Consider the following 25,000-nt stretch of genomic DNA (forward strand, 5'->3'; position numbering starts at 1 on the left):
GCTCTAGAGTCCTACACTGCGCTGCCCTACTCTGATAGTGTGTGTGTGTGTGTGTGTGTGTGTGTGTGTGTGTGTAGTCATGCTTTAGAGTCCTACACTGCGCTGCCCTACTCTGATGGTGTGTGTGTGTGTGTGTGTGTGTGTGTAGTCATGCTCTAGAGTCCTACACTGCGCTGCCCTACTCTGATAGTGTGTGTGTGTGTGTGTGTGTGTGTGTGTAGTCATGCTCTAGAGTCCTACACTGCGCTGCCCTACTCTGATAGTGTGTGTGTGTGTGTGTGTGTGTGTGTAGTCATGCTCTAGAGTCCTACACTGCGCTGCCCTACTCTGATAGTGTGTGTGTGTGTGTGTGTGTGTGTGTGTAGTCATGCTCTAGAGTCCTACACTGCGCTGCCCTACTCTGATAGTGTGTGTGTGTGTGTGTGTGTGTGTAGTCATGCTCTAGAGTCCTACACTGCGCTGCCCTACTCTGATAGTGTGTGTGTGTGTGTAGTCATGCTCTAGAGTCCTACACTGCGCTGCCCTACTCTGATATGTGTGTGTGTGTGTGTGTGTGTGTGTGTGTGTGTGTAGTCATGCTCTAGAGTCCTACACTGCGCTGCCCTACTCTGATAGTGTGTGTGTGTGTGTGTGTGTGTGTGTAGTCATGCTCTAGAGTCCTACACTGCGCTGCCCTACTCTGATTGTGTGTGTGTGTGTGTGTGTGTGTGTGTGTGTGTGTGTAGTCATGCTCTAGAGTCCTACACTGCGCTGCCCTACTCTGATAGTGTGTGTGTGTGTGTGTGTGTGTGTGTGTGTGTGTGTGTGTGTAGTCATGCTCTAGAGTCCTACACTGCGCTGCCCTACTCTGATAGTGTGTGTGTGTGTGTGTGTAGTCATGCTCTAGAGTCCTACACTGCGCTGCCCTACTCTGATAGTGTGTGTGTGTGTGTGTAGTCATGCTCTAGAGTCCTACACTGCGCTGCCCTACTCTGATAGTGTGTGTGTGTGTGTGTGTGTGTGTGTAGTCATGCTCTAGAGTCCTACACTGCGCTGCCCTACTCTGGTAGTGTGTGTGTGTGTGTAGTCATGCTCTAGAGTCCTACACTGCGCTGCCCTACTCTGATAGTGTGTGTGTGTGTGTGTGTGTGTGTGTGTGTGTGTGTAGTCATGCTCTAGAGTCCTACACTGCGCTGCCCTACTCTGATAGTGTGTGTGTGTGTGTGTGTGTGTGTAGTCATGCTCTAGAGTCCTACACTGCGCTGCCCTACTCTGATAGTGTGTGTGTGTGTGTGTGTGTGTGTGTGTGTGTGTGTAGTCATGCTCTAGAGTCCTACACTGCGCTGCCCTACTCTGATAGTGTGTGTGTGTGTGTGTGTGTGTAGTCATGCTCTAGAGTCCTACACTGCGCTGCCCTACTCTGATAGTGTGTGTGTGTGTGTGTGTGTGTGTGTGTGTGTGTGTGTGTGTGTGTGTAGTCATGCTCTAGAGTCCTACACTGCGCTGCCCTACTCTGATAGTGTGTGTGTGTGTGTGTGTGTGTGTAGTCATGCTCTAGAGTCCTACACTGCGCTGCCCTACTCTGATAGTGTGTGTGTGTGTGTGTGTGTGTGTGTGTGTGTGTGTAGTCATGCTCTAGAGTCCTACACTGCGCTGCCCTACTCTGATAGTGTGTGTGTGTGTGTAGTCATGCTCTAGAGTCCTACACTGCGCTGCCCTACTCTGATAGTGTGTGTGTGTGCGTAGTCATGCTCTAGAGTCCTACACTGCGCTGCCCTACTCTGATAGTGTGTGTGTGTGTGTGTAGTCATGCTCTAGAGTCCTACACTGCGCTGCCCTACTCTGATAGTGTGTGTGTGTGTGTGTGTGTGTGTGTAGTCATGCTCTAGAGTCCTACACTGCGCTGCCCTACTCTGATAGGAGCCCGTGCCCGCCCACCCCTCTTCATCGTCCCGCCTACCAGGGGAGTAATCCAATCAGCGACGTGTGGGCCAGACACGCCCTCAACATCGTGGCCCAGTACATGAAGCGGTGAGTCTGGGAGGAGTGTGAGAGTGTGTGTGAGAGTGTGTGTGAGAGTGTGTATGTGCACGTGTGTGTGAGTGTGTGTGAGAGTGTGTGTGTGCACGTGTGTGAGAGTGTGTGTATGAGAGTGTGTGTGCGAGTGTGTGTGTGCGTGCACGTGTGTGTCTGAGTGTGTGTGTGCACGTGTGTGTGAGTGTGTGTGTGAGAGTGTGTATGTGCACGTGTGTGTGAGTGTGTGTGAGAGTGTGTGTGTGCACGTGTGTGAGAGTGTGTGTATGAGAGTGTGTGTGCGAGTGTGTGTGTGCGTGCACGTGTGTGTCTGAGTGTGTGTAAGAGTGTGTGTGTGCACGTGTGTGTGAGTGTGTGTGTGAGAGTGTGTGTGCACGTGTGTGTGAGAGTGTGTGAGAGTGTGTGTGTGAGAGTGTGTGTGTGCACGTGTGTGTGAGAGTGTGTGTGTGCACGTGTGTGAGAGTGTGTGTTAGAGTGTGTGTGTGTGTGAGTGTGTGTGTGAGAGTGTGTGTGCACGTGTGTGTGAGAGTGTGTGTGTGTGTGAGTGTGTGTGTGAGAGTGTGTGTGCACGTGTGTGTGAGAGTGTGTGAGAGTGTGTGTGTGAGAGTGTGTGTGTGCACGTGTGTGTGAGAGTGTGTGTGTGCACGTGTGTGAGAGTGTGTGTGTGCGTGTGTGTGCGTGTGTGAGTGTGTGTGAGTGTGTGTGAGAGTGTGTGAGAGTGTGTGCATGTGTGTGTGAGAGCGTTTGAGAGCATGTGCGTGCACGTGTGAGTGTGTGTGTGTGAGTGTGTGTGAGAGTGTGTGTGAGTGTGTGTTTGAGAGTGTGTGTGCGAGTGTGTGTGTGCGTGCACGTGTGTGTGTGTGAGAGTGTGTGAGAGTGTGTGTGTGCATGTGTGTGTGTGAGAGCGTTTGAGTGCGTGCACGTGTGAGTGTGTGTGAGAGTGTGTGTGAAAGTGTGTGTGTGAGTGTGTGTGTGTGTGTGTGTGTGTGTGTGTGTGTGTGTGTGTGTGTGTGTGTGAATAGATAGTCTACGTCAGACTACCTGTGCCCTGTCATGTCGTCCCTTAATCACATGTGGCACAAATGCATTGAAGTGTGTGTGTGTGTGTGTGTGTGTGTGTGTGTGTAATGTGTGTGTGTAGAGAGTGTGTGTGTATAGTCCACTTTTATCCAAAGTTCTTTGTGGCAGTGAAACGATAGGCCTGGCAGGATTAACGCACCTTCTCCTTTACGTGGCAAAAATAATATTTATTGGTCCATACAGCAATGAAAGATGAATGAAAACTTGTTGTAAATTAGTCCACATCAAGGTCCTAACGAAATAACTGTTTAAAGTGGTTTGTAAAGGAAAAAATGTTTGTAACCAAGCTATCGCATTCAATGCCCCCTGACCTCAGGTGCACCAGTCCCATATGCCAACTACGTCACCCCTCGCTTGTGCGCCCTTAAAGTGCAAAAAAAAAAAATAATACATAAAAATAAATTATAATTCAAACTAAGTTATTGCAAGCATTCCAAACTAATCCAAACGAATTTCCCAATACACATAAATAACATTCAAGACTTTAACCAGGAAAATGGCTATAACAGTGTGTGTGTGTGTGTGTGTGTGTGTGTGTAATGTGTGTGTGTGTGTGTGTGTGTGTGTTCAGGGCGGTGCGGGACCCAGGGGACATTGAGGCACGCGCTAGTATGCACCTGGCCAGTGTGTTTGCCGGGATTGGCTTTGGCAACGCAGGAGTTCACCTCTGGTAAGACACACACACACACACACCAGAATACATACACACACATGTATATACACACACTCACAAACATATACACACACACACACATTTACATACTTTACATACATACACACAGACACACGAATAGATGCACACACACACACACACACACACACACACACACACACACACACGGCAGCATATACTGTACACACACACACAAAACTTCTCTATATCAATAAACCTCTATATCTAAGATTAAATCAGCACACACATGCACACAGAGTCAGATGTGCATCTAACGCTATTTCTGTAATTACTGAATGGTCTCTTTCTGTCCCTCTGAATGTGTGTGTGTGGTGTGTGGTGTGTGGTGTGTGTGTGGTGTGTGTGTGTGTGTGAGTGTGTGTGTGTGGTGTGTGTCTGTGTGTGTATGTGTGTGCGTCTGTGTGTGTGTGTGTGTGGTGTGTGTGGTGTGTGGTGTGGTATGTGTGTTTGTGTGTGTGCGTGTGTGTGTGTGTGTGTGTGGTGTGTGTGGTGTGTGTGTGTGTGTGTGTTGTGCGTGGTGTGTGTGTGTGTGTGTGGTGTGTGCGTGGTGTGTGTGTGTGTGTGTATGTGGTGTGTGTGTGTGTGTGTGTGTATGTGGTGTGTGTGTGTGTGTGTGGTGTGTGCGTGGTGTGTGTGTGTGTGTGGTGTGTGTGGTGTGTGTGTGTGTGTGTGTTTGTGCGTGGTGTGTGTGGTGTGTGTGTGCATGGTGTGTGTGTGTGTGTGTGTGTGTGGTGTGTGTATGTGGTGTGTGTGTGTGTGTGTGGTGTGTGTGTGGTGTGTGTGTGTGTGTGTTTGTGCGTGGTGTGTGTGTGTGTGTGTGGTGTGTGTGGTGTGTGTGTGTGTGTGTGTGTGTGTGTGTGGTGTGTGTGGTGTGTTTGTGCGTGGTGTGTGTGGTGTGTGTGTGTGTGTGTGTGTGTGGTGTGTGTGTGTGTGTGTATGTGGTGTGTGTGTGTGTGTGGTGTGTGTGGTGTGTGTGTGTGTATGTGGTGTGTGTGGTGTGTGTGTGTAATGTGTATGTGGTGTGTGTGTGTGTGTGTGTGGTGTGTGTGTGTGTGGTGTATGTGGTGTGTGTGGTGTGTGTGTGTGTGTGTGTAATGTGTGTGTGTGTGCAGTCATGGCATGTCCTATCCTATAGCTGGGAACGTGAAGACCTACAGAGCCAAAGAATACAGCGTTGACCATCCTGTTGTAGTGAGGATCCTTTTTACTGTGTGTGTGTCTGTGTGTGCGTGTCTGTGTCTGTGTCTGTGTCTGTGTGTCTGTGTGTCTGTGTGTGTGTGTCTGTGTGTGTCTGTGTGTGTGTGTCTGTGTCTGTGTGTCTGTGTGTCTGTGTGTGTTTGTGTGTCTGTGTGTGTGTGTGTAGTCTAAAGCGCATGGTCACTATTATGGTAGTCTAAAGCGCTTGTTCACTGTTATGGTAGTCTAAAGCGCATGGTCACTATTATCGTAGTCTAAAGCGCTTGTTCACTGTTATGGTAGTCTAAAGCGCATGGTCACTATTATCGTAGTCTAAAGCGCTTGTTCACTGTTATGGTAGTCTAAAGCGCTTGGTCACTGTTATCGTAGTCTAAAGCGCATGGTCACAATTATCGTAGTCTAAAACGCATGGTCACAATTATCGTAGTCTAAAGCGCTTGGTCACCGACCAAAAGCTTATTCAAATTTAGTGGGATGTCCAGTCCACATTGGGAGTGTTTTCGTTGTCGAACTAGCATAGTACTTATTGGCAAAGTGAAACTAACTTCACCACAGTGTCCGTCAACGACAAAACAGTAAATACACGGTTAATTATTTTCTCTATTGACTGACAATGGGTTACCATCGAAAACATATCCTTGGAAAAAGCAACACTTACCCAATAATATTTGAATGACTGAATAAAAAGCGTTTATCCTGCAGAGGAGTTGCTTACATCTCGTGACAGTGCGTCGTCAGCTTTGCTTCATATTTGCCTCTACGTCATTACCAATTTGCAAATGATGGTGAATAGCTACTCATTGTGAGATGTATTTCGTAATATCTTTATTCTAATTATGTTTCCCATTGTAATCATGTCATTTGTAATGTTTTGCATGGATGTGCGCCGGTGCGTGTTTGTGGATGAGAGAAGCATGGTGCCCATAACACTGTTGATAATGCGCTCTTAAAATAACATCAACAACTCGCCATGGACAGGTTTCTCTTGGTCAGGGGCGTAATGCGTTGTAGGTCGTGTACTGTACGATAGCCATCTTTAGACAACGCGCCAGATCCCTCCTCAGGTCGTTAATTGCCACACCCCTTGGTGCGTTGCTAAAAAAAAAGAGATGTACAAAATAAGGATTTAAACGTTGCGCTGGGAAAATAACCCGTTTTCCGCCATGCGCCAGGGCGAAAATAGGGCCCTTTAACATAGCGGCCTTGTGAATCAGATATAAGAGGAGGAGACTTTTTTCTTGTGTATTATTGTTGCTTTAGAATTAAAGCCAGAGTGAAAGATTTGTCCCACCCACTGTTTTTTTAAACGTAGTTGGTCAGAATTACGTAGGTGAAATTTTTGAAGAAATATAATATAACCTTTTAAATTCTTAAAAAAGGTGAGTAAATATTTTAGATCTCTTTACTGGACTGTTAAGCCCTTTAACGTTCCATGAAGCAAACCTGATCGTTGACCCCCCACACCCACCATGTAAACTGTTAGTCATAGCCACACCATAAAGTTCTATAAAGTTCTATAGCCACACCATAAAGTTCTAAATGTAGTGTTCATGACTCCTTGTGTTCATATGTAACCATGTACATGCCACGCCCCTCTCCCTCAACAGAAAACATAGAATCAAATCCCTAAAGTTCACAGGAAATATAGAAAAGAAGAAAGGTCTAGTCATTAGCCTCGGCACCCTCCCTTTCTCTGCCAACCTGGCAGCGCGCAGGATTGCGCCAGTACATAAAGGTAGTTAAATCAAAGGTATCAGGAGACTTTCGTTGGCTCGTCTCGTCACTACATGTTCCAAACTGGAAGCCCAGCTTCAATGTTGTTTGATCAATAGGCTAACTAGCTAGCTTCTGATCTTACGAAAGGAATAGGCTAACTAGCTAGCTTCTGATCTTACCAAAGTAATAGGCTAACTAGCTAGCTTCTGATCTTATACCAAAGTAATAGGCTAACTAGCTAGCTTCTGATCTTACCAAAGTAATAGGCTAACTAGCTAGCTTCTGATCTTACCCCCCCCCCCCATAAATGCACAAATAGGCTGACACCAGACATAATTTCACTGCATTTCTTACTTCCAGTAACTATATGCATGTGACGATAAACTTCCTTGTATCCTTGTATCCTTGTACCAAAGGAATAGGCTAACTAGCTAGCTTCTGACTGCTGAATTTGGGCAATTGTTTCTTTATCGTTTGGCCGTTAATTCAGCCTCCACAGGTCATCTTCTGTCGTCATGAATGGTCTTACCCAAGGAAGCAAACAGAGAAAAGTAGGGGCCCTAATACTGATCCCTGAGGCACACCTGTGGTGAGGTCATGAGACTTGAGATATGAGACTGATACTTGTCCCTGAGGCACACCTGTGGTGCGGTCATGAGACTTTGATACCCTGTCCTGCCAAGACACGCTGAATAAACACACCTTTAAGGTACGATTCAAACCAGTCAAGAGCTTTCCCAACCAAACCAGTCAAGAGCGTAGATGTCAAGAGTTTTCCCAGAATCCCCAGTTCATAGAGTGTAGAAAGGAGGATGTCAAACCTGAGGCCTGTGGTGAGCTCACGAGACAATAATGATGGAATCGAGTCGAAACTTTAAAATCTAAAATTAAATCAAATCAAGGATTTTGGAGAATCTTGACACCCCTAGAGTGTGTGTGTGTGTGTGTGTGTGTGTGTGTGCATGTGCATGCATGTGTGTTTTGAGACGATTGATCCCATGTGATGGATTGTGTTGTATTACTTGTGTATATCTGTGTATTTTGTGTGTATATCTATTTTAGTGTGTGTGTGTGTGTGTGTGTGTGTGTGTGTGTGTGTAGCCTCATGGTCTGTCGGTGGTGGTGACGTCTCCAGCGGTGTTCTCCTTCACTGCCAGCATGTGTCCAGATCGCCACCTGGAGGCGGCTCAGATACTGGGTAACAAAACACACACACACACACTACAACACACACACATATTAACACACACACACACACACACACACACACTCACACACTCACACACACACACTACAACACACACGTGCACGCACTACAACACACACACGCACACACGCACACACACACACACACACACACACACACTCACTACAACACACACGTGCACGCACTACAACACACACACGCACGCACACACACTACAACACACACACACACACACACACACACTACAACACACACACACACACACACACACACACACACACACACACACACACACACTCACTACAACACACACACACACACACACACACACACACACACACACACACACACACACACACTACAACACACACTACAACACACACACACACACACACACACTGCAACACACACACACCAAAGTCCTTTTAGCCCCTCTACTTGGCGGCCATGTTGTATATTGGGCATCTATTACGAGTAGAATTGCACAACACAACCAGCTCCAGCGGCGAGATCACACAATGTCTTCACAACACAACCTCGCTCCAGCGGCCAGATCACATGTATTTGATGTATGTGTGATATGTATGATGTATTTGATGTATTCACATGTCGACTTCTGGCCACAGAAAGGGCAGGATATGTGTAGACAGCTGCCATATTGGCGTTACCAATTAAACCCATGCCTATGGAGGATCTCAGCACACACACACTCAACACACACACACTCAACACACACACTGCCATATTGCCGTTACCAATTAAACCCATGCCTATGGAGGATCTCAACACACACACACTCAACACACACACACACTCAACACAAACACAGTCAACACACACACTGCCATATTGCTGTTACCAGTGTTGCCACAGTTACTTTGAAAAAGCAATCTGATTACTGATTACTCCTTTAAAATGTAACTTAGTTACTTTACAGATTACTTGATTTTAAAAGTAACTAAGTTAGATTACTTTATTAGTTACATTCAGCAGCTGCCGACAACACCCCTGCCACCTCAACATAAAAATGACAACCGGTTTTGCCAACACTCACTTTATTGGAAGTGCATTTTTATCAGTAACGTCAACAATGTATCTCCTGACATTTTAAGATGAACTTAAAAACTATTTCCTGAAAAAAAAAACATATTTTTTATAAAAAATAAAATAAAGACAGTCTTTCTTGAATTCACTTAACATACTTGTTATTTTATAAAAAAATAAATAAAGACAGCCTTTCTTGACCTGACATATTTAACTGTTAACACTGTAATGGCAAGACTTACTATTTATAATCTACACTGTTTATAAATATAACTATTACATGTAACATATTTTATGAACATTGTACCTGTTGTTCACAGCATTAGAGCAGCAAGGAGTGGTTTTACAAAACAAAACAAGTGTATAACACCACATGTATGCTGATGATATGTCTACTTTTGTTACTTTGGCCTAATCTTATGTTGTAATCGCATGTTATGAGTGAAACAGTGGAGTGGGGCGAGTAAACCAGTGGTTGTACCTCATTAACAGAAGCTTCTCAAACCTCTTGTCAGAAAGTGTATTTCTTCTAGGCGTGAGCACCAAACCTCCCAGACTGAAAAGCCGCTCCACAGGAGCACTTGATGGGGTTGGAGTGTTATACTTCAAGAAAATGTTCTTTATGTTTGAAAACTGATGCAGAATCTGAAGGTCATAGGCTGACCTCAGGTAGTCCATGACTTCATTTTCTGCAGAGTAGGTCTCTTCTGGCTCTGCTTCAAAAGTGAAATAGCCTGAAATATAATCAATATGTTTATGCCTACAAGGCCTACTATTTATTATGTCACTGAATTAGGTTAATTTTGGTTAATTTTGTTTGTTACTTACTGACATTTGTATTTGTTTTAATCTTCTTTTGCAATGATAATGAATAATGAAAAGATGGAACATGGGTACCTGCACTATGGCATCTGGAAGGCCTGCAGTCATACTGGAGAGGGCATCTTTCACAGCCAGGGTCTTCAAGTGTGGGTAGTAAAGTCCCATAAGGACAGTCGCCTTGTAAAATGTCCAGTGCTGCAGTCAGAGGCTTCATGGCGGTGCAGTACTCATGCAGGAACTGGTACTCTTTGTCTTTGAAGCACTTAACTCCCAGCTCAGAGTATTCAGCTCACTCATGGGGATTTCTGAAATTCTCTTTACAGCATCAAAAAAGGAATTCCACCTTGTGGATGTTGGTACCAGGAGCTTTCTTTTGCTGACTTCCTCCACTGTTTCTGATGCAAGGGTAGATCTACCTGATTTGGTCCAAAGAGCTGTGCATTTTGCTGTGTTGCTCCTATACACAGCCTTGCTCTCTGCATTGGAAGTTAAGTTATATATTACCTGTGGTGCGGGGGAAGAGACAGCTGGCCATCACTTTCATCCTCAGCTGAGAGGATTTCTGACAGATCTAAAAAAGTGACATCATCATCTGTGGGGTTGGACTCGCCCTCCTCCATCTCATCATCGGACTCTGTGACAGGCTGATAAACTTTAAACACCTTTACAAAGTTGGATCCATTATCAGTCACTGTTGCAACTACTTTGTTGAGTAGTCCATATGAAGAGTGAATGTTTTCGATTTCTGCACCAATAACATCATACGTGTGTCTACCGCGAATTCTCCTACATGCCAATGCAGCCTGGTTGCGCTTTAATGTGGATCTACTGATCCAGTGGAGCGTTACTCCCATATAGCTTCTGTTGTTTGTAGTCCAAATATCCGCGGCCTCATTCAGCGTGGCCTTCAGGTTTCTCTCCATCACTGCATACTCCTTCTCCATGTAAGAGGAAAATGCTGTTCTGTGAGGCAGCTCGGCATTGACCGTAGTGGATCTTGCTTATAATGGCACGAAACGAGGGCGAGTCAACCGTGTTTAAGGGCAGCATTTCCTCCACAACATACTGCCCGACCAACTTCTTCAACTCTCCCCCACTTAGGCGTACTGGTTTGGCACCAAAGTGCAGCTTTTGTTGCTTGGGTGGTGGGGGAGCTCCTTCTGCTCTCTGTGTAGTACCACCTGAGACTCGCTCTGCTGCGACTCCAAATGTTTTTTCAAATTTGAGGTGGTGTTTTTATAGCTAGATAGCAGTTTGTCACTAGCACAGAGTGTACAGAGTTAGTTGACACATATTCAAAATAGTGACTATATTTCCAGCTGAAAAATGCGCATCTCTCTCCTCCCTCCATTGTTAGAAACGATGTTTGTCGCTACTGGCTGCACATGACGTGAACCCTCATGCTGAAACCGTGACTCTTGGCTACGTGACTTCCTGAGGCACAAGAAGAAAGCAAAAGGGTTTATATTTTTACTAAGGGAAATGAAAAAAATAGTAACGCACAGTTACTAACTTTAATCTGATGACTGGTTTGGAAATAGTAATGCATTAGATTACTCGTTACTGAAAAAAGTGGTCAGATTAGAGTATTAGGCATCAGTGGCTGTTACCAATTAAACCCATGCCTATGGAGGATCTCAGCACACACACACTCAACACACACACACACTCTCTCTCTCTAAAACCCTCTTTCTCACTCTTGATCAGTTACAGGGTAGTGGTGGAGTAGGAAGTCATGTTAGGAGTCCCTCATCTGTGTGTGTGTGTGTGTGTGTGTGTGCGCATCTATGTGCGTGTGTGTGTGCAGGAGCTGATATCAGTAACGTGAAGCGGGCTGATGCCGGCTCTATTCTGGCTGACACTCTCAGGAGCTTCCTGTTTGACTTGCAGGTCTGTAAGATCCTCTCCTCCACTGTGTGTGTGTGAGTGTGTGTGTATCTGTGTGTGTGTGTCTGTAAAAGAGCGTCTGTGTGTGTGTGTGTATCTGTGTGTGTGTAAGCGTGTGTATGTGTGTCTGTGTGTGTGAGTGTCTGTGAGTGTGTGTGCGTGTAAGAGTGTGTGTGTGTGTATGAGTGAGTGAGTGAGTGAGGGTGTGTGTGTGTGTGTGTGTGTGTGTGTGTTGATATGTTACTCTCTTGTTGCCCTGCAGGTTGATGATGGATTGTCGGCGCTTGGATACAACAAAGATGACATCCCTGCTCTCGTCAAAGGCACTCTACCTCAGGTACACACACACAGACACACACACACACACACAGACACACACACACACTCTTTTACACACACACACACACACACACACACACACACACACACACACACACACACACACTTCTTCTCTCTCTCCTACACACACACACACACACACACACACACACACACAATCTTTCTCTTTCTTATGTACAGTCTGTGTGTGTGTGTGTGTGTGTGTGTGTGTGTGTGTGTGTGTGTGTGTTTACAGGAGCGGGTCACTAAACTGTCTCCCAGGCCTCACACAGAAGAAGACCTGACTGAACTCTTCACTGCATCCATGAAGCTCTACTAACACACACACACACACACACATATTGACAGTCATACACACACTCTCTCACATGCACACACACACACTCTAAAGTACTAGTATCTATTAACCTTCATTAAGAACCTTGTCACATTGTACACCGCGGTAGTGTAGTGGTTAAGGAGCTGGGCTAGCGTGCAGTAGCCTGAAAGTTGTGGGTTCAATTCCTGGCTTCCACCGTTGTGCCCTTGAGCAAGGCACTTAACCCCAAGTTGCTCCAGGGACAATGTAATCCCTTGTAATATAGTTGACATATGTAAGTCGCTTTGGCTAAAAAAAATGCGTCAGCCAAATGTAATGTAATGTAATTTTAGTTCTTAATGAACATTTTTCTTTTGCTTTATTAATCAATCTCAGATTTTTAAAAAATAAAGAAAAAAGACTCTCCTGTTGTTGTTTTCCTTCATTTTTTGAATCCTTCCCCCTCTTATTCTCCCCCTCCTCCTTCCCCTCCCATTCTCCTCCTCTCCTCCTGTTCCTGTTGTGTGTGTGTGTGTTTGTGTGTGTGTGTGTGTATGTGTGTGTGTGTGTGTGTGAGCCTCAGGAGAGGGGATGGCTTGTGTGTGTGTGTGTGTGTGTTTGTGTGTGTGTGTGTGTGTGTATGTGTGTGTGAGCCTCAGGACAGGGGATGGCTTGTGTGTGTGTGTGTGTGTGTGTGTGTGTTAGCCTGGCGGGCCATCCTATATCATTTAAATGTATAGTCTGGAATCGAACCATTCACCTCGCTTAATCCAAGGGGCGGGCAGAGAATTGTCTTTCAAACTGCCTAGGCATGCAATAGGCCAGCGCTACGACCATATCCGTATCCGGTCGGCAAAACGGCAAATACATCCTTCTTCGAAAGTAATGACTTAAGTGCATTGTGTTGCTCAACTTTCAAAGAAAAGCACAAGTCCAACTCCTCCAAAGTTGACGCCAACGCCGATTCAAACAACCGCTCTTTGTTCGCCATAGCCACCTTCCTTGTTCACCGTCACAGGACTGTCGTTATCCTGTTAAGCCCGCCTTAAGACTCTCTAACAAAATAGAGCGCTGTGATTGGAGAACATCCACGGTGCTAAGCCAATAGAAATCCCTATGGTTCGATACTAGACGTACAGGCTGAGCAAATTAATTTGCCGCCGCTAGGGTGCGTCTAGATTTCTAGGCTATGTGTGTGTGTGAGCCTCAGGACAGGGGATGGCTTGTGTGTGTGTGTGTGTGTGTGTGTGTGTGTGTGTGTGTGTGAGCCTCAGGACAGGGGATGGCTTGTGTGTGTGTGTGTGTGTGTGTGTACGTGTGTGTGTGTGTGTGTGTGGGCCTCAGGACAGGGGATGGCTTGTTGCAGCATCTCAGTCTCCTGACTCCGGCTACGCTTGTTGTAGGAGCCGCATTTAAGTTTTTTATATCTTATGATTATTTATACTTTTTCCGTTTTTCTGGGTTTGTGAGACTGCACCCTCTACAGGATGTGATGGTGCCACCTGATAAATTGACGCTGGTAGCGCATGACGAGGAGAGGGCGGGCCAGCGCATACGGTCACTGACCTCGGCTCGGCTAGTGGAACGCTGCTGCAAACTCGGCCTGTGTTTGGCGTCTAGGCCTTTGAATTGCTGCCTGCTTATTCCGTTTACCACAAAGACTTTATTGCAAACCATTACATTTTTATTTTGTATTTTTGTTTATTTACAATAAATTATCGACAACAGTTAAGTCAAGCTCTCTCTTGGATTACTCGGATGCGAGTTGTGAGTCTGACAATGCACCACCTGCTTTCTCCTGTGGTTGAAAACAAAGACAAATGGAAATAAGACAATATAAGAAAACCCTGTTTTTCGCCACTACAATACGTCAATGACTTGCTGTGGATTCTTTTTGAAGAAAAACTTGTGGAATTACACGCAACGGAGACACTAGGAAATGTCGGCCTAACGTGTGGAAAGCTGAAGAAAGAAACATTTCGTTGGAGGTATGTGCATCCAAATGCTACATTATTGAAGATTTTTTCGTTGGACAATGATGTTTAAAGTATGTAGAAGCAAGTTGGACTAATAACTTTTGCAAAGGATAACCGAGATTTTTATTTTTCCGAAATAATTGCGGCCCGGCCAAACAAATGAAGCGGTGAAACCGCGGCCTACTTGGAATGAGCGAGAGTTTGATTTTTGAAAAGAAAATATGAACTGCTTTTGAACATTTTGAGTACTGATGAATTAAGTCAAGGAAGACATAGTTTGTGTGATTTTTGGAAGTTTATTTTTTGGAAACAATGGCCGATTCTGCCGGGTCTGAAGTAACGTCAATTGAAGATATGACTGAAGTAGCGCGTTTGCGCGCAGCAAGATCAGGGAAAATGTCTCATTTAACACGGAGAATGAACATACTGAACAATTTAATGACTGGTAAAGAGTTTATTGAGGAAGTCAAAGAAAACATGCTTAAGTTTAATGGATTTCCTGAAGAGTTTAAACAGTTGCATGCATCATACGTTGAGTAGCTGCTTTTATTTCGAACATAACTAGATGGATTTCAACCGTAGAAAATCCTACTTCCCCTAACGCAGATGATGTCACTACTTCTGCCACACAAGTGGAGCCTTCGTTATCGCGGATTGCTGAAGACGCAGACGCAGAACTTGAATTCGACGCACAATCGCTTAGGTCCGGTAGTTCCGCGTCTTTGCGCATTACCGCCGAAGCCGAACGAGCTTTACTGACAAAAGCCTCCAAATTGCAGGAGAAACATGCTATTGAGGAGCAGGAGGAATTATTAAGGAAACGAAGAGAAACATTGGAACTGAATGTAGAAATTGAAGCCACTAATGCGAAAATAAATTATCTGAAAGAAGCTGAAAAGAATGTGTATGCTCCTGTTCCATTTAAGTCAGTCTTAACTCACACACCTGTATTAGGGTCAGAAGCACCCGACCCTGCACAGCTGGATGATGAGCTGCTTTCTTTTCTTCAAAGTGACCCAGTAGTCAGACCTAAGGTTCAGTTTTCCCTGCCTTTTCCTGGTCCAGATAAATATCGCAAATATCGCATTGGGCATGTTTTACATCCTAGTTAGTTAGTCAGTTAGTTTATTTGTCCTTACATAGGAAATTTGTTTTCACATACCATACCATACAAGCCTCACAGACATGAAATACATAGATACACACAGTTACGGTTCTTCACCCACCACCCTGTTACCACATACCCCACCCACATAGATGTTAACAGCACATATACAGCACATATATCACAACAGCACATATACAGCACATATACATCACATTACACCGATACAAACAGGAAAACCATCACCAGTTGGCATTACAGAGGAATGAGGGCGGCACAGTGATCCATCACCGCTGTGTGTTGTTCAGTGCTGCTATTGCAGAGGGCACAAAGCTTTTCCCAAAGCGTACTCGCTTCCACCCCATAGCCCTGTATCTGCGTTTTGATGGAAGCAGAATGAAGAAGGGATTGAGGGGGTGGGTGGGGTCATGAGCGATGGTCTGTGCTCTGTTCTTGGTGAATTTACTGTTGAGATCTGAAAGATTAGGGGTGGGGAGGCCTATTGCTTTGGCTGCGGTATGAGTGATGCGTGTGAGTCTGTTTCTGTTGGCAGCAGTTAGCATGTTGAAAAAGCAGGGAAGGCAGTAGAGGAGGATGGGCTGGACTATGCTTTTGTACAGAAGGAGCAGGTGACAGGGGGCAACAGAAAGTGATCTGAGCTTACGGATGGCATCCTAGGCCCAGTCTCTCTAGTGATATTTGGCCACAGGTGCAACCCACCTCATCCTATAGTCTTCCTACTGCCACTACGTCCTCTGCCACTGCCACGATGCCCTCTGCCATTGGCACTATGCCCTCTACCATTGCCACAATGCCCTATGCCAGTTCTTCTGGCATTCCCCCTGCCACTACTCCAGCTGCCAGCTCAGCCCGAGGCACACAGTTTACTGTACCTCCACCTCAGCCTGGAACACCCTGCTCTCCGTATGACACCCATATGATCAGAGTCTTGGAAAATCAAAGTGAGTTAACGAGAATGCTGATGAAACAACACATTTTATCCACCTTACCACAAGGTAGTATCCCAATCTTTGATGGCCAAGTCTTGGAGTACAAGTCATTCATTCACTCTTTTCAAAATATGATATAGCGTAAGACTGACGAATGAAAGAGACAGACTGCAGTTTCTTATTCAGTATACTAAGGGCCATGCACAAAAACTGGTTAAGAGCTGTGAATATATGGCCCCAGATAGAGGCTATCAGAAAGCCATGCAGTTATTGAAGGAAAACTTTGGACATGAGTATAAGATTTCTTGTGCTTATTTGGAGAAGGCTCTATCTTGGCCACAAATAAAATCAGAGGATTCTAAGTCCCTACAGGATTATGCCATGTTCCTCAGGAGCTGCTGCAATGCAATGGAAGAAACATCATACATGGAGGAGTTGTACACTGTGTCCACGATGAAAAGCATTGTCCTAAAACTGCCTTATAGGCTCCGAGAAAGGTGGCGCAACAAGGCTTATGAGCTGCAAGAACAGCATGACCGCAGGGTAAGAATTGTAGACCTTGTCTCCTTTATTGAAAAGCAGGCTCGCATAGCTGCTGACCCGTTGTTTGGTGATCTTCAAGATCAGACAGCCATTAAAGGAAAGACTAAAGCCCCAGTTAAGACACAGACCTCTAAGTCATCTGGCAGTAGCTATGTCACCAGTGTAGCACTTCCTCATAAAGACGCAAAGCCTGAACCCTCTTGTCATTTTTGTAGCTCCAAGCACACACTGGACTCATGCAAGATGTTTATGAAAAAGGCCCATAGAGATAAGCTCAGTTTTTTAAAGACCAAGGGCATATGCTTTGGATGTCTCTCCACAGGGCACATCAGCAAAGATTGCAAAAGGCGTCTGACCTGTAATATGTGCAAACGAGCCCATCCAAGCACCCTCCATATTGAGCCTAAAGACTACAGGTACAGCTACAGGTAGCGCATCAGCTGAGTCATGTGGTCATATAGGGGCCGGAGACCAAGAGAATGTGCTCTCTATTGTTCCTGTCAAAGTCAAGGCAGCAAAAGGCAGCCAGGTCATAAAAGTGTATGCACTCCTGGATCCTGGTTCTTCTGCCACCTTCTGTTCTGAGGAGCTCATGTCACGTCTCCACATTAGGGGCAAAAAGACACACATTCTTCTGCGCACAATGAATCAGGAAACGAATGTTCCAACTCATGTTGTATCAGGTCTGGAAGTTTCAGCACTGGACAGCAACACTTTCTTGCCCCTCCCTGACACCTTTACTCAAAAGGAGATGCCAGTAACCACCAGCAGCATCCCCAAGCAGAATGACCTGGCTCATTGGACACACTTGAGTAAGGTGACTATCCCCTCCATTAGTTCCAAGGTAGAGCTGTTGATTGGCACAAATGCTCCAAACCTACTAGAACCATGGGAGGTGATTAATAGTCAAAATGGGGGTCCCTGTGCAGTTAAAACCCTATTGGGGTGGGTTGTGAATGGGCCGTTGAGAAGTGTGTCTGGCGGTGGTGACTGTGAAAGTGTGATTGTGAATAGGATTTCCGTGGCGAGTTTAGAAAAGCTGTTGATCTCACAGTACAAATAAGATTTTCATGAGGTTGCATCAGAAGAAAAAACTGAGATGTCTATAGAGGACAAGATGTTCTTAAAGATGGCCAATGAGGCAATGCTGAAAGATGGGCATTACAGTCTAAGATTACCCTTTAGAAGAAATGATGTGCTCATGCCAAGCAATAGGCAAATGGCAGAACAGCGCCTCCACAGCCTAAAACAGAAAATGAAAAAAGATGAACAATTTAAACAGGAGTATGTTGCATTCCTCAGTGACATCTTTGAGAATAACTATGCTGAGGAGATCCCACAGGAAGAACTTGCACAACCGCCAGGAAAGGTATAGTACTTGCCACACCACGGGGTCTACCACCCCAAAAAGAAAAAGCTCAGAGTGGTGTTCGATTGTACTGCTTCTTTTCAGGGTGTGTCCCTCAACACGGAACTACTCCAGGGGCCTGATCTGACCAACTCCCTCGTCTGAGTGATCCTGAGGTTTCGAAAAGAGCCAGTTGGAATCATGGCTGACATCAAATCGATTTTCTATCAGGTTAGAGTGGCAAAGTCTGATGTTGATTACCTAAGATTCTTGTGGTGGCCACAAGGTGACACCAGACAGACCCCGAAGGAACACCGTATGCTTGTGCACCTCTTCGGTGCTGTGTCATCCCCCAGTATTGCAACTTTTGCATTGCAAAAAAACGCTGCTGACAATGAAAGCTGATTTTCCCCTCAGGTGGCTGAGACTATTCGTCACAACTTTTATGTGGACGACTGCGCAAAGTCTGTGTCCAAGGAGCCTGACACCATTCAACTGGTAAAGCATCTCACTGCATTGTGCAGTAAAGGTGGGTTTCAGCTGACTCAGTGGGTCAGCAACAGCCGGGCAGTTTTAGCTTCCATTCCCAAAGAACACCGGGCAAAGGGGATTAAGTCATTAGATCTCGACAAAGACAGTCTGCCTGTTGAAAGAGCCCTGGGACTGCAATGGTGTGTGGATTCTGATGAAGTCCAGTTCAACATCAGTTTAAGTCAAAAACCACACACCCGCAGAGGCATACTTTCTGTTGTCAGTTCAATCTTTGATCCACTCGGCTTTCTTGCTCCTCTCATCCTTCCAGTCAAGCAGTTACTACAGGAGCTCTGCCAGAGGGGCTTTGGATGGGATGAGCCTTTGCCACCGGCCGTATCAGAGCGATGGATAGAATGGACCAGCAGCTTGGAAATTATCAGAGGCTTCAGCATGCCACGCTGCCTGAAACCGGATGGCTTTGGGGAAACCAGACGTGCTGAGCTGCATTACTTCGCCGATGCCAGTGAGAGTGGCTACGGTTCTGTGAGCTACATTAGACAGGTGAACAAGCAGAACATAATACATGTCACTTTTGTCTTAGGAAAATCCAGAGTTCTTCCCCTAAAGAACATCACAGTGCCAAGACTGGAGCCTACGTGGCAAACAGGGTCTCGTTGATCCGGGACAACACAGAACTGTCTCAGTGGAGATACGTGGGCACTAAGGACAATCCAGCAGACGACTCTTCAAGAGGATTGAGTGCAATAAAATTCATGGAGCAGAGGAGATGGATCCATGCACCTGAATTTCTGTGGAAACTAGAAGAAAGTTGGCCAGTAGGAGAGGCACTGGGCGCCGTGCTTCAGAATGATCCAGAGGTCAGGAAAGCCACTACTGTATACACAGCAGTGGTGAAAACTGAAACGCCTACAGACCAGCTTATTTCGTTCTTTTCAAGTTGGATCAGGTTGCTAAAGGCAGTAGCCTGGTACTTCAGACTGAAGACTGCTTTGAGGCTGATGGTGAAAAGAAGAAAAGAGCTCCCCTAATCTCAAATCGGCACCCACTCAATTATGCAAAGGTGGAGCATTAAGTTGGACCATTTCAGAACCCACTTTGGTGGACAGCTCCTCACGGCAAAGGATCTTGCGGATGCAGAAAAGTTCATCGTCATCTTTGTTCAGAGGCAAGCTTTCTTTCCTGAAGTTGCATCAGAGTACACAAGAACAGCCGGTTGTGCAGGCTTGATCCTGTACTGGACGGGGGCGTTCTCAGAGTAGGTGGCCGTCTGCATAGATCGGCAATGCCTGAAGAGACTAAACACCCCTGTATCCTGCCCAAAGACTCTCATGTCTCACTTCTCTTGTTAAGACACATTCACGAGCACGTGAGTGTCGCCGTGCAAGGGGCAAAGCAGGTGAGCAAAAGATGGCTGATTTGCCTTTGGAGAGAATTCTGCCAGACCTCCCACCCTTTACCAACGTCGGATTGGACTACTTTGGCCCGATTGAGGTGAGGCGAGGGAGAAGCGCAGTCAAAAGTTATGGAGTTATCTTTACTTGTATGTCCAGCAGAGCTGTTCATTTGGAAATTGCTTATACTATGGACATAGCCTGGCGAGCCAGACCCACATTAAAATGTAAGGTCTGGGCACTCACCGTTCGCAGTGCTCAGTCCGAGGGGCGGGATAATCAGTTGCCTTTCAAATTCCCTCTGCACGCAATAGGACGCAATAGGATATTTGTTTTCAAGTAGCAGGGAATTCAAGCCAAACCGTTGCAACTCTGCCATCAATCATTATGTAAAGCCCACCAAACGACTCTATACACGATTTCAATGACCTGATTAAGTTTTGATTTCTGGAGCTCACAAGCCAACGGAGAGTTGCTAGACTAGCCCTGGCAGCAAATGTAATTTGCTGCCGCTAGGGGCGCGTCTAGATTTCTAGGCTACTATGGACACAGACTCATGCATTCATGCCTTGAGGAGGTTTATTTGCAGGAGAGGCCAAGTGAAGCACGTTAGGTCCGACAATGGGACGAACCTAGTGGGTGCACATGCTGAACTGAAAAAGGCCCTGATGTCCCTCAACGAGAAGAAAATCTGACCTCTATGCCAGACGCCGCTGGAAACAGGTCCAGTATATGGCCGATCTTTTCTGGCACCAATGGACCAAGGAATACCTTCTTCTGCTCCAAGAAAGGCAGAAATGGATGGATGTGAAAAAGAATATGAACATTGGAGACGTCGTCCTGGTGGTTGATCCCACTGCTCCACGAGGGTCCTGGCCATTGGGCAGAGTGTTAGAGATGAGACCTGATGGAAGAGGCCTGGTCCGGTCTGTGAAGCTTCAGACAAAGACTTCAGTCCTGGAGAGGCCAATAACCAAACTGTGTTGCATCCTTGAGGCTGATGAAGGACCATGATGTTCCTGATCAAATTACAAAGGAATGTAATGTGCCTAGTGTCTTTACATATACTGCATTAAGTGCTTAAAATGATTAATTATGATGGCTCTGTTTATGGCTCCTTTTTTCTATTTATTTAAGTAATTGATTCTGTAAGAACAATTAGGGGCCGGAGTGTAGGAGCCGCATTTATGTTTTTTATATCTTATGATTATTTATACTTTTTCTGTTTTTCTAGATTTGTGAGACTGCACCCTCTACAGGCTGTGATGGTGCCACCTGATAAATTGACGCTGGTAGCGCATGACGAGGAGAAGGCGGGCCAGCGCATGACGAGGAGAGGGCAGGCCAGCGCATGACGAGGAGAAGGCGGGCCAGCGCATGACGAGGAGAAGGCGGGCCAGCGCATACGGTCACTGACCTCGGCTCGGCTAGTGGAACGCTGCTGCAAACTCGGCCTGTGTTTGGCGTCTAGGCCTTTGAATTGCTGCCTGCTTATTCCGTTTACCACAAAGACTTTATTGCAAACCATTCCATTTTTATTTTGTATTTTTGTTTATTTAAAATAAATTATCGACAACAGTTAAGTCAAGCTCTCTCTTGGATTACTTGGATGCGAGTTGTGAGTCTGACAATGCACCACCTGCTTTCTCCTGTGGTTGAAAACAAAGACAAATGGAAATAAGACAATATAAGAAAACCCTGTTTTTCGCCACTACACTTGTTGTACCTGAATAAAAACAACAACAACAAAAGGGCAGTTTTAAAGAAGAGCTATATTCCACAACACTGGTGAGGGGTGTGGCAGTGTTGCCATGGTCACCTCGGGCAGCTGGATGGTGGTGCGACAGCACCGGGGACCAGCTGGTGAGGGGTGCGGCAGTGTTGCCATGGTCACCTCGGGCAGCTGGTGAGGGGTGCGGCAGTGTTGCCATGGTCACCTCGGGCAGCTGGTGAGGGGTGCGGCAGTGTTGCCATGGTCACCTCGGGCAGCTGGTGAGGGGTGCGGCAGTGTTGCCATGGTCACCTCGGGCAGCTGGTGAGGGGTGCGGCAGTGTTGCCATGGTCACCTCGGGCAGCTGGTGAGGGGTGCGGCAGTGTTGCCATGGTCACCTCGGGCAGCTGGTGAGGGGTGTGGCAGGCGCTGCATCAGCAGAACCCGTGCCAAGTGAAGCAGCCGTGCCAGTGGGGCCAGAGAGTGGAGGAGGTTCCAGGATGGGGTCAGTAAAGTCCTCTAACTCCTCTGCCTCAGGCCCAAAATAGCCCTCATCATCGGCCACAGACACGCTTCTCCAACGCAGCCAGTGTGTGTGTGTGTGTGTGTGTGTAGTCGTCCAGTGCACTGCCAGTCCGGTGAAACAAATGGCAGCACGCCGTGGAAGGCCACTGTAGGAGTGGGGCTCCACTCTCCCCTCCGCAACCAGGCCCCTGTTCCACCTGGCCAGGCCCCTGTTCCACCTGGCAAGGCCCCTGTTCCACCTGGCAAGGCCCCTGTTCCACCTGGCCAGGCCCCTGTTCCACCTGGCAAGGCCCCTGTTCCACCTGGCAAGGCCCCTGTTCCACCTGGCAAGGCCCCTGTTCCACCTGACCTGGCAAGGCCATGGATCCACCAGAGAGGCCTGGAAGAAGTGGCGCTGGCCGGAGCTCCTGAAGATATGAATAGTTGTTTTAGTCAATTGTGCTTTAATTCTCTACATAAATCTACATGTTTTTGCGCTGAAGTTTAGATGAGGTTTTACTTGGGATTGGGGAAGGGAGGGATAACCATTTACAGAGTCAGAATGAAATGACACTGTGCTCAGACTCCCATACACATATCAATAGCCTGATGTTATAATATACATACAAAGGCCCAACACAAAATCAAATATAGTCTACCGATAAGGTTAGATAACAACGTTAACGTTAACTTAGCCTACGTCTTAGGATAACTACAAGCTAATGTAACAATCATTCATAGCTAACTTGCAGCCTATGTGCACACACAGTAAACATAAATGATTATGTTTACTGTTTACCATTTTCAATGACTGCACACAGTAAACCCCCCCTGGTTCTTAAATTCCAATTCAATTCTTGAATTTCAGTTGCAGGTAGCAAACAGGAAGCAGAATTGCAATTCGAATTTTGCACAACACACACACTCACCCTGGTGCCGATAGATAACTAAAGACAGACAGAGAACAAACATACAGACAGATAACACACATACATACACATACACACATACACACATACACACACACACATACACACATACACATACACGTACACATACACATACACACACACACACACACATACACACAAACACATACATACACATACACACACACACACTGTGACGACCCATATTTAACACACACACACACTGTGACGACCCATATTTAACACACATACACACTGTGACGACCCATATTTAACACACACACACACTGTAACGACCCATATTTAACACACATACACACACACACTGTGACGACCCATATTTAACACACACACACACACACTGTGACGACCCATATTTAACACACACACACACTGTGACGACCCATATTTAACACACACATACACTGTAACGACCCATATTGTGATGTGTCCTAATGGCGTTCTGTTCTGTCTCTTTAAAGGTGTGTTGGCTCTTTAAAGGTGTGTTGGCAGTGTGTTGGCTCTTTAAAGGTGTGTTGGCAGTGTGTTGGCTCTTTAAAGGTGTGTTGGCTCTTTAAAGGTGTTCTGTCTATTTAAAGGTGTTCTGGCTCTTTAAAGGTGTGTTGGCTCTTTAAAGGTGTGTTGTCTCTTTAAAGGTGTTCTGTCTATTTAAAGGTGTTCTGTCTATTTAAAGGTCTGTTGTCTCTTTAAAGGTGTTCTGTCTCTTTAAAGGTGTGTTGGCTCTTTAAACGTGTGTTGGCTCTTTAAAGGTGTTCTGTCTCTTTAAAGGTGGTTGGATAACTACAAGCTAATGTAACAATCATTCATAGCTAACTTGCAGCCTATGTGCACACACAGTAAACATAAATGATTATGTTTACTGTTTACCATTTTCAATGACTGCACACAGTAAACCCCCCCTGGTTCTTAAATTCCAATTCAATTCTTGAATTTCAGTTGCAGGTAGCAAACAGGAAGCAGAATTGCAATTCGAATTTTGCACAACACACACACTCACCCTGGTGCCGATAGATAACTAAAGACAGACAGAGAACAAACATACAGACAGATAACACACATACATACACATACACACATACACACATACACACACACACATACACACATACACATACACGTACACATACACATACACACACACACACACACACACACATACACACAAACACATACATACACATACACACACACACACTGTGACGACCCATATTTAACACACACACACACTGTGACGACCCATATTTAACACACATACACACTGTGACGACCCATATTTAACACACACACACACTGTAACGACCCATATTTAACACACATACACACACACACTGTGACGACCCATATTTAACACACACACACACACACTGTGACGACCCATATTTAACACACACACACACTGTGACGACCCATATTTAACACACACATACACTGTAACGACCCATATTGTGATGTGTCCTAATGGCGTTCTGTTCTGTCTCTTTAAAGGTGTGTTGGCTCTTTAAAGGTGTGTTGGCAGTGTGTTGGCTCTTTAAAGGTGTGTTGGCAGTGTGTTGGCTCTTTAAAGGTGTGTTGGCTCTTTAAAGGTGTTCTGTCTATTTAAAGGTGTTCTGGCTCTTTAAAGGTGTGTTGGCTCTTTAAAGGTGTGTTGTCTCTTTAAAGGTGTTCTGTCTATTTAAAGGTGTTCTGTCTCTTTAAAGGTCTGTTGTCTCTTTAAAGGTGTTCTGTCTCTT

At 45.8% G+C, this 25,000-nt stretch overlaps 2 protein-coding genes across 6 annotated transcripts in view; both read left to right on the forward strand.

The window, feature by feature from the left end:
• adhfe1 (alcohol dehydrogenase iron containing 1) overlaps nt 1-25,000 on the forward strand; it is a 44,572-nt gene that overhangs the window by 17,095 nt on the left and 2,477 nt on the right. For 2 of the 5 annotated variants that reach the window (XM_042071385.1, XM_042071386.1), the window contains exons 9-15: nt 1,858-2,010; nt 3,665-3,763; nt 4,900-4,978; nt 7,802-7,898; nt 11,581-11,663; nt 11,923-11,997; nt 12,235-12,337. In XM_042071385.1, the coding sequence (XP_041927319.1) occupies nt 1,858-2,010; nt 3,665-3,763; nt 4,900-4,978; nt 7,802-7,898; nt 11,581-11,663; nt 11,923-11,997; nt 12,235-12,318 (670 nt within the window). In that variant the 3' untranslated portion in view covers nt 12,319-12,337. Of the gene's footprint in view, nt 1-1,857; nt 2,011-3,664; nt 3,764-4,899; nt 4,979-7,801; nt 7,899-11,580; nt 11,664-11,922; nt 11,998-12,234; nt 12,723-23,385; nt 23,417-25,000 lie in introns of those variants that run through there. The other 3 variants (XM_042071383.1, XM_042071387.1, XM_042071384.1) reach the window with 2 other exon arrangements.
• si:dkey-97a13.12 overlaps nt 24,810-25,000 on the forward strand; it is a 3,847-nt gene continuing 3,656 nt past the window's right edge. The window contains exon 1 of the mRNA XM_042071416.1: nt 24,810-24,834. The gene's annotated coding sequence lies outside the window, so the exon portion shown is untranslated. The remainder of the gene's footprint in view (nt 24,835-25,000) is intronic.

The sequence above is a fragment of the Alosa sapidissima genome, chromosome 19, assembly GCF_018492685.1.
Source record: "Alosa sapidissima isolate fAloSap1 chromosome 19, fAloSap1.pri, whole genome shotgun sequence".
In the NCBI taxonomy this organism is placed as follows: domain Eukaryota; kingdom Metazoa; phylum Chordata; class Actinopteri; order Clupeiformes; family Clupeidae; genus Alosa; species Alosa sapidissima.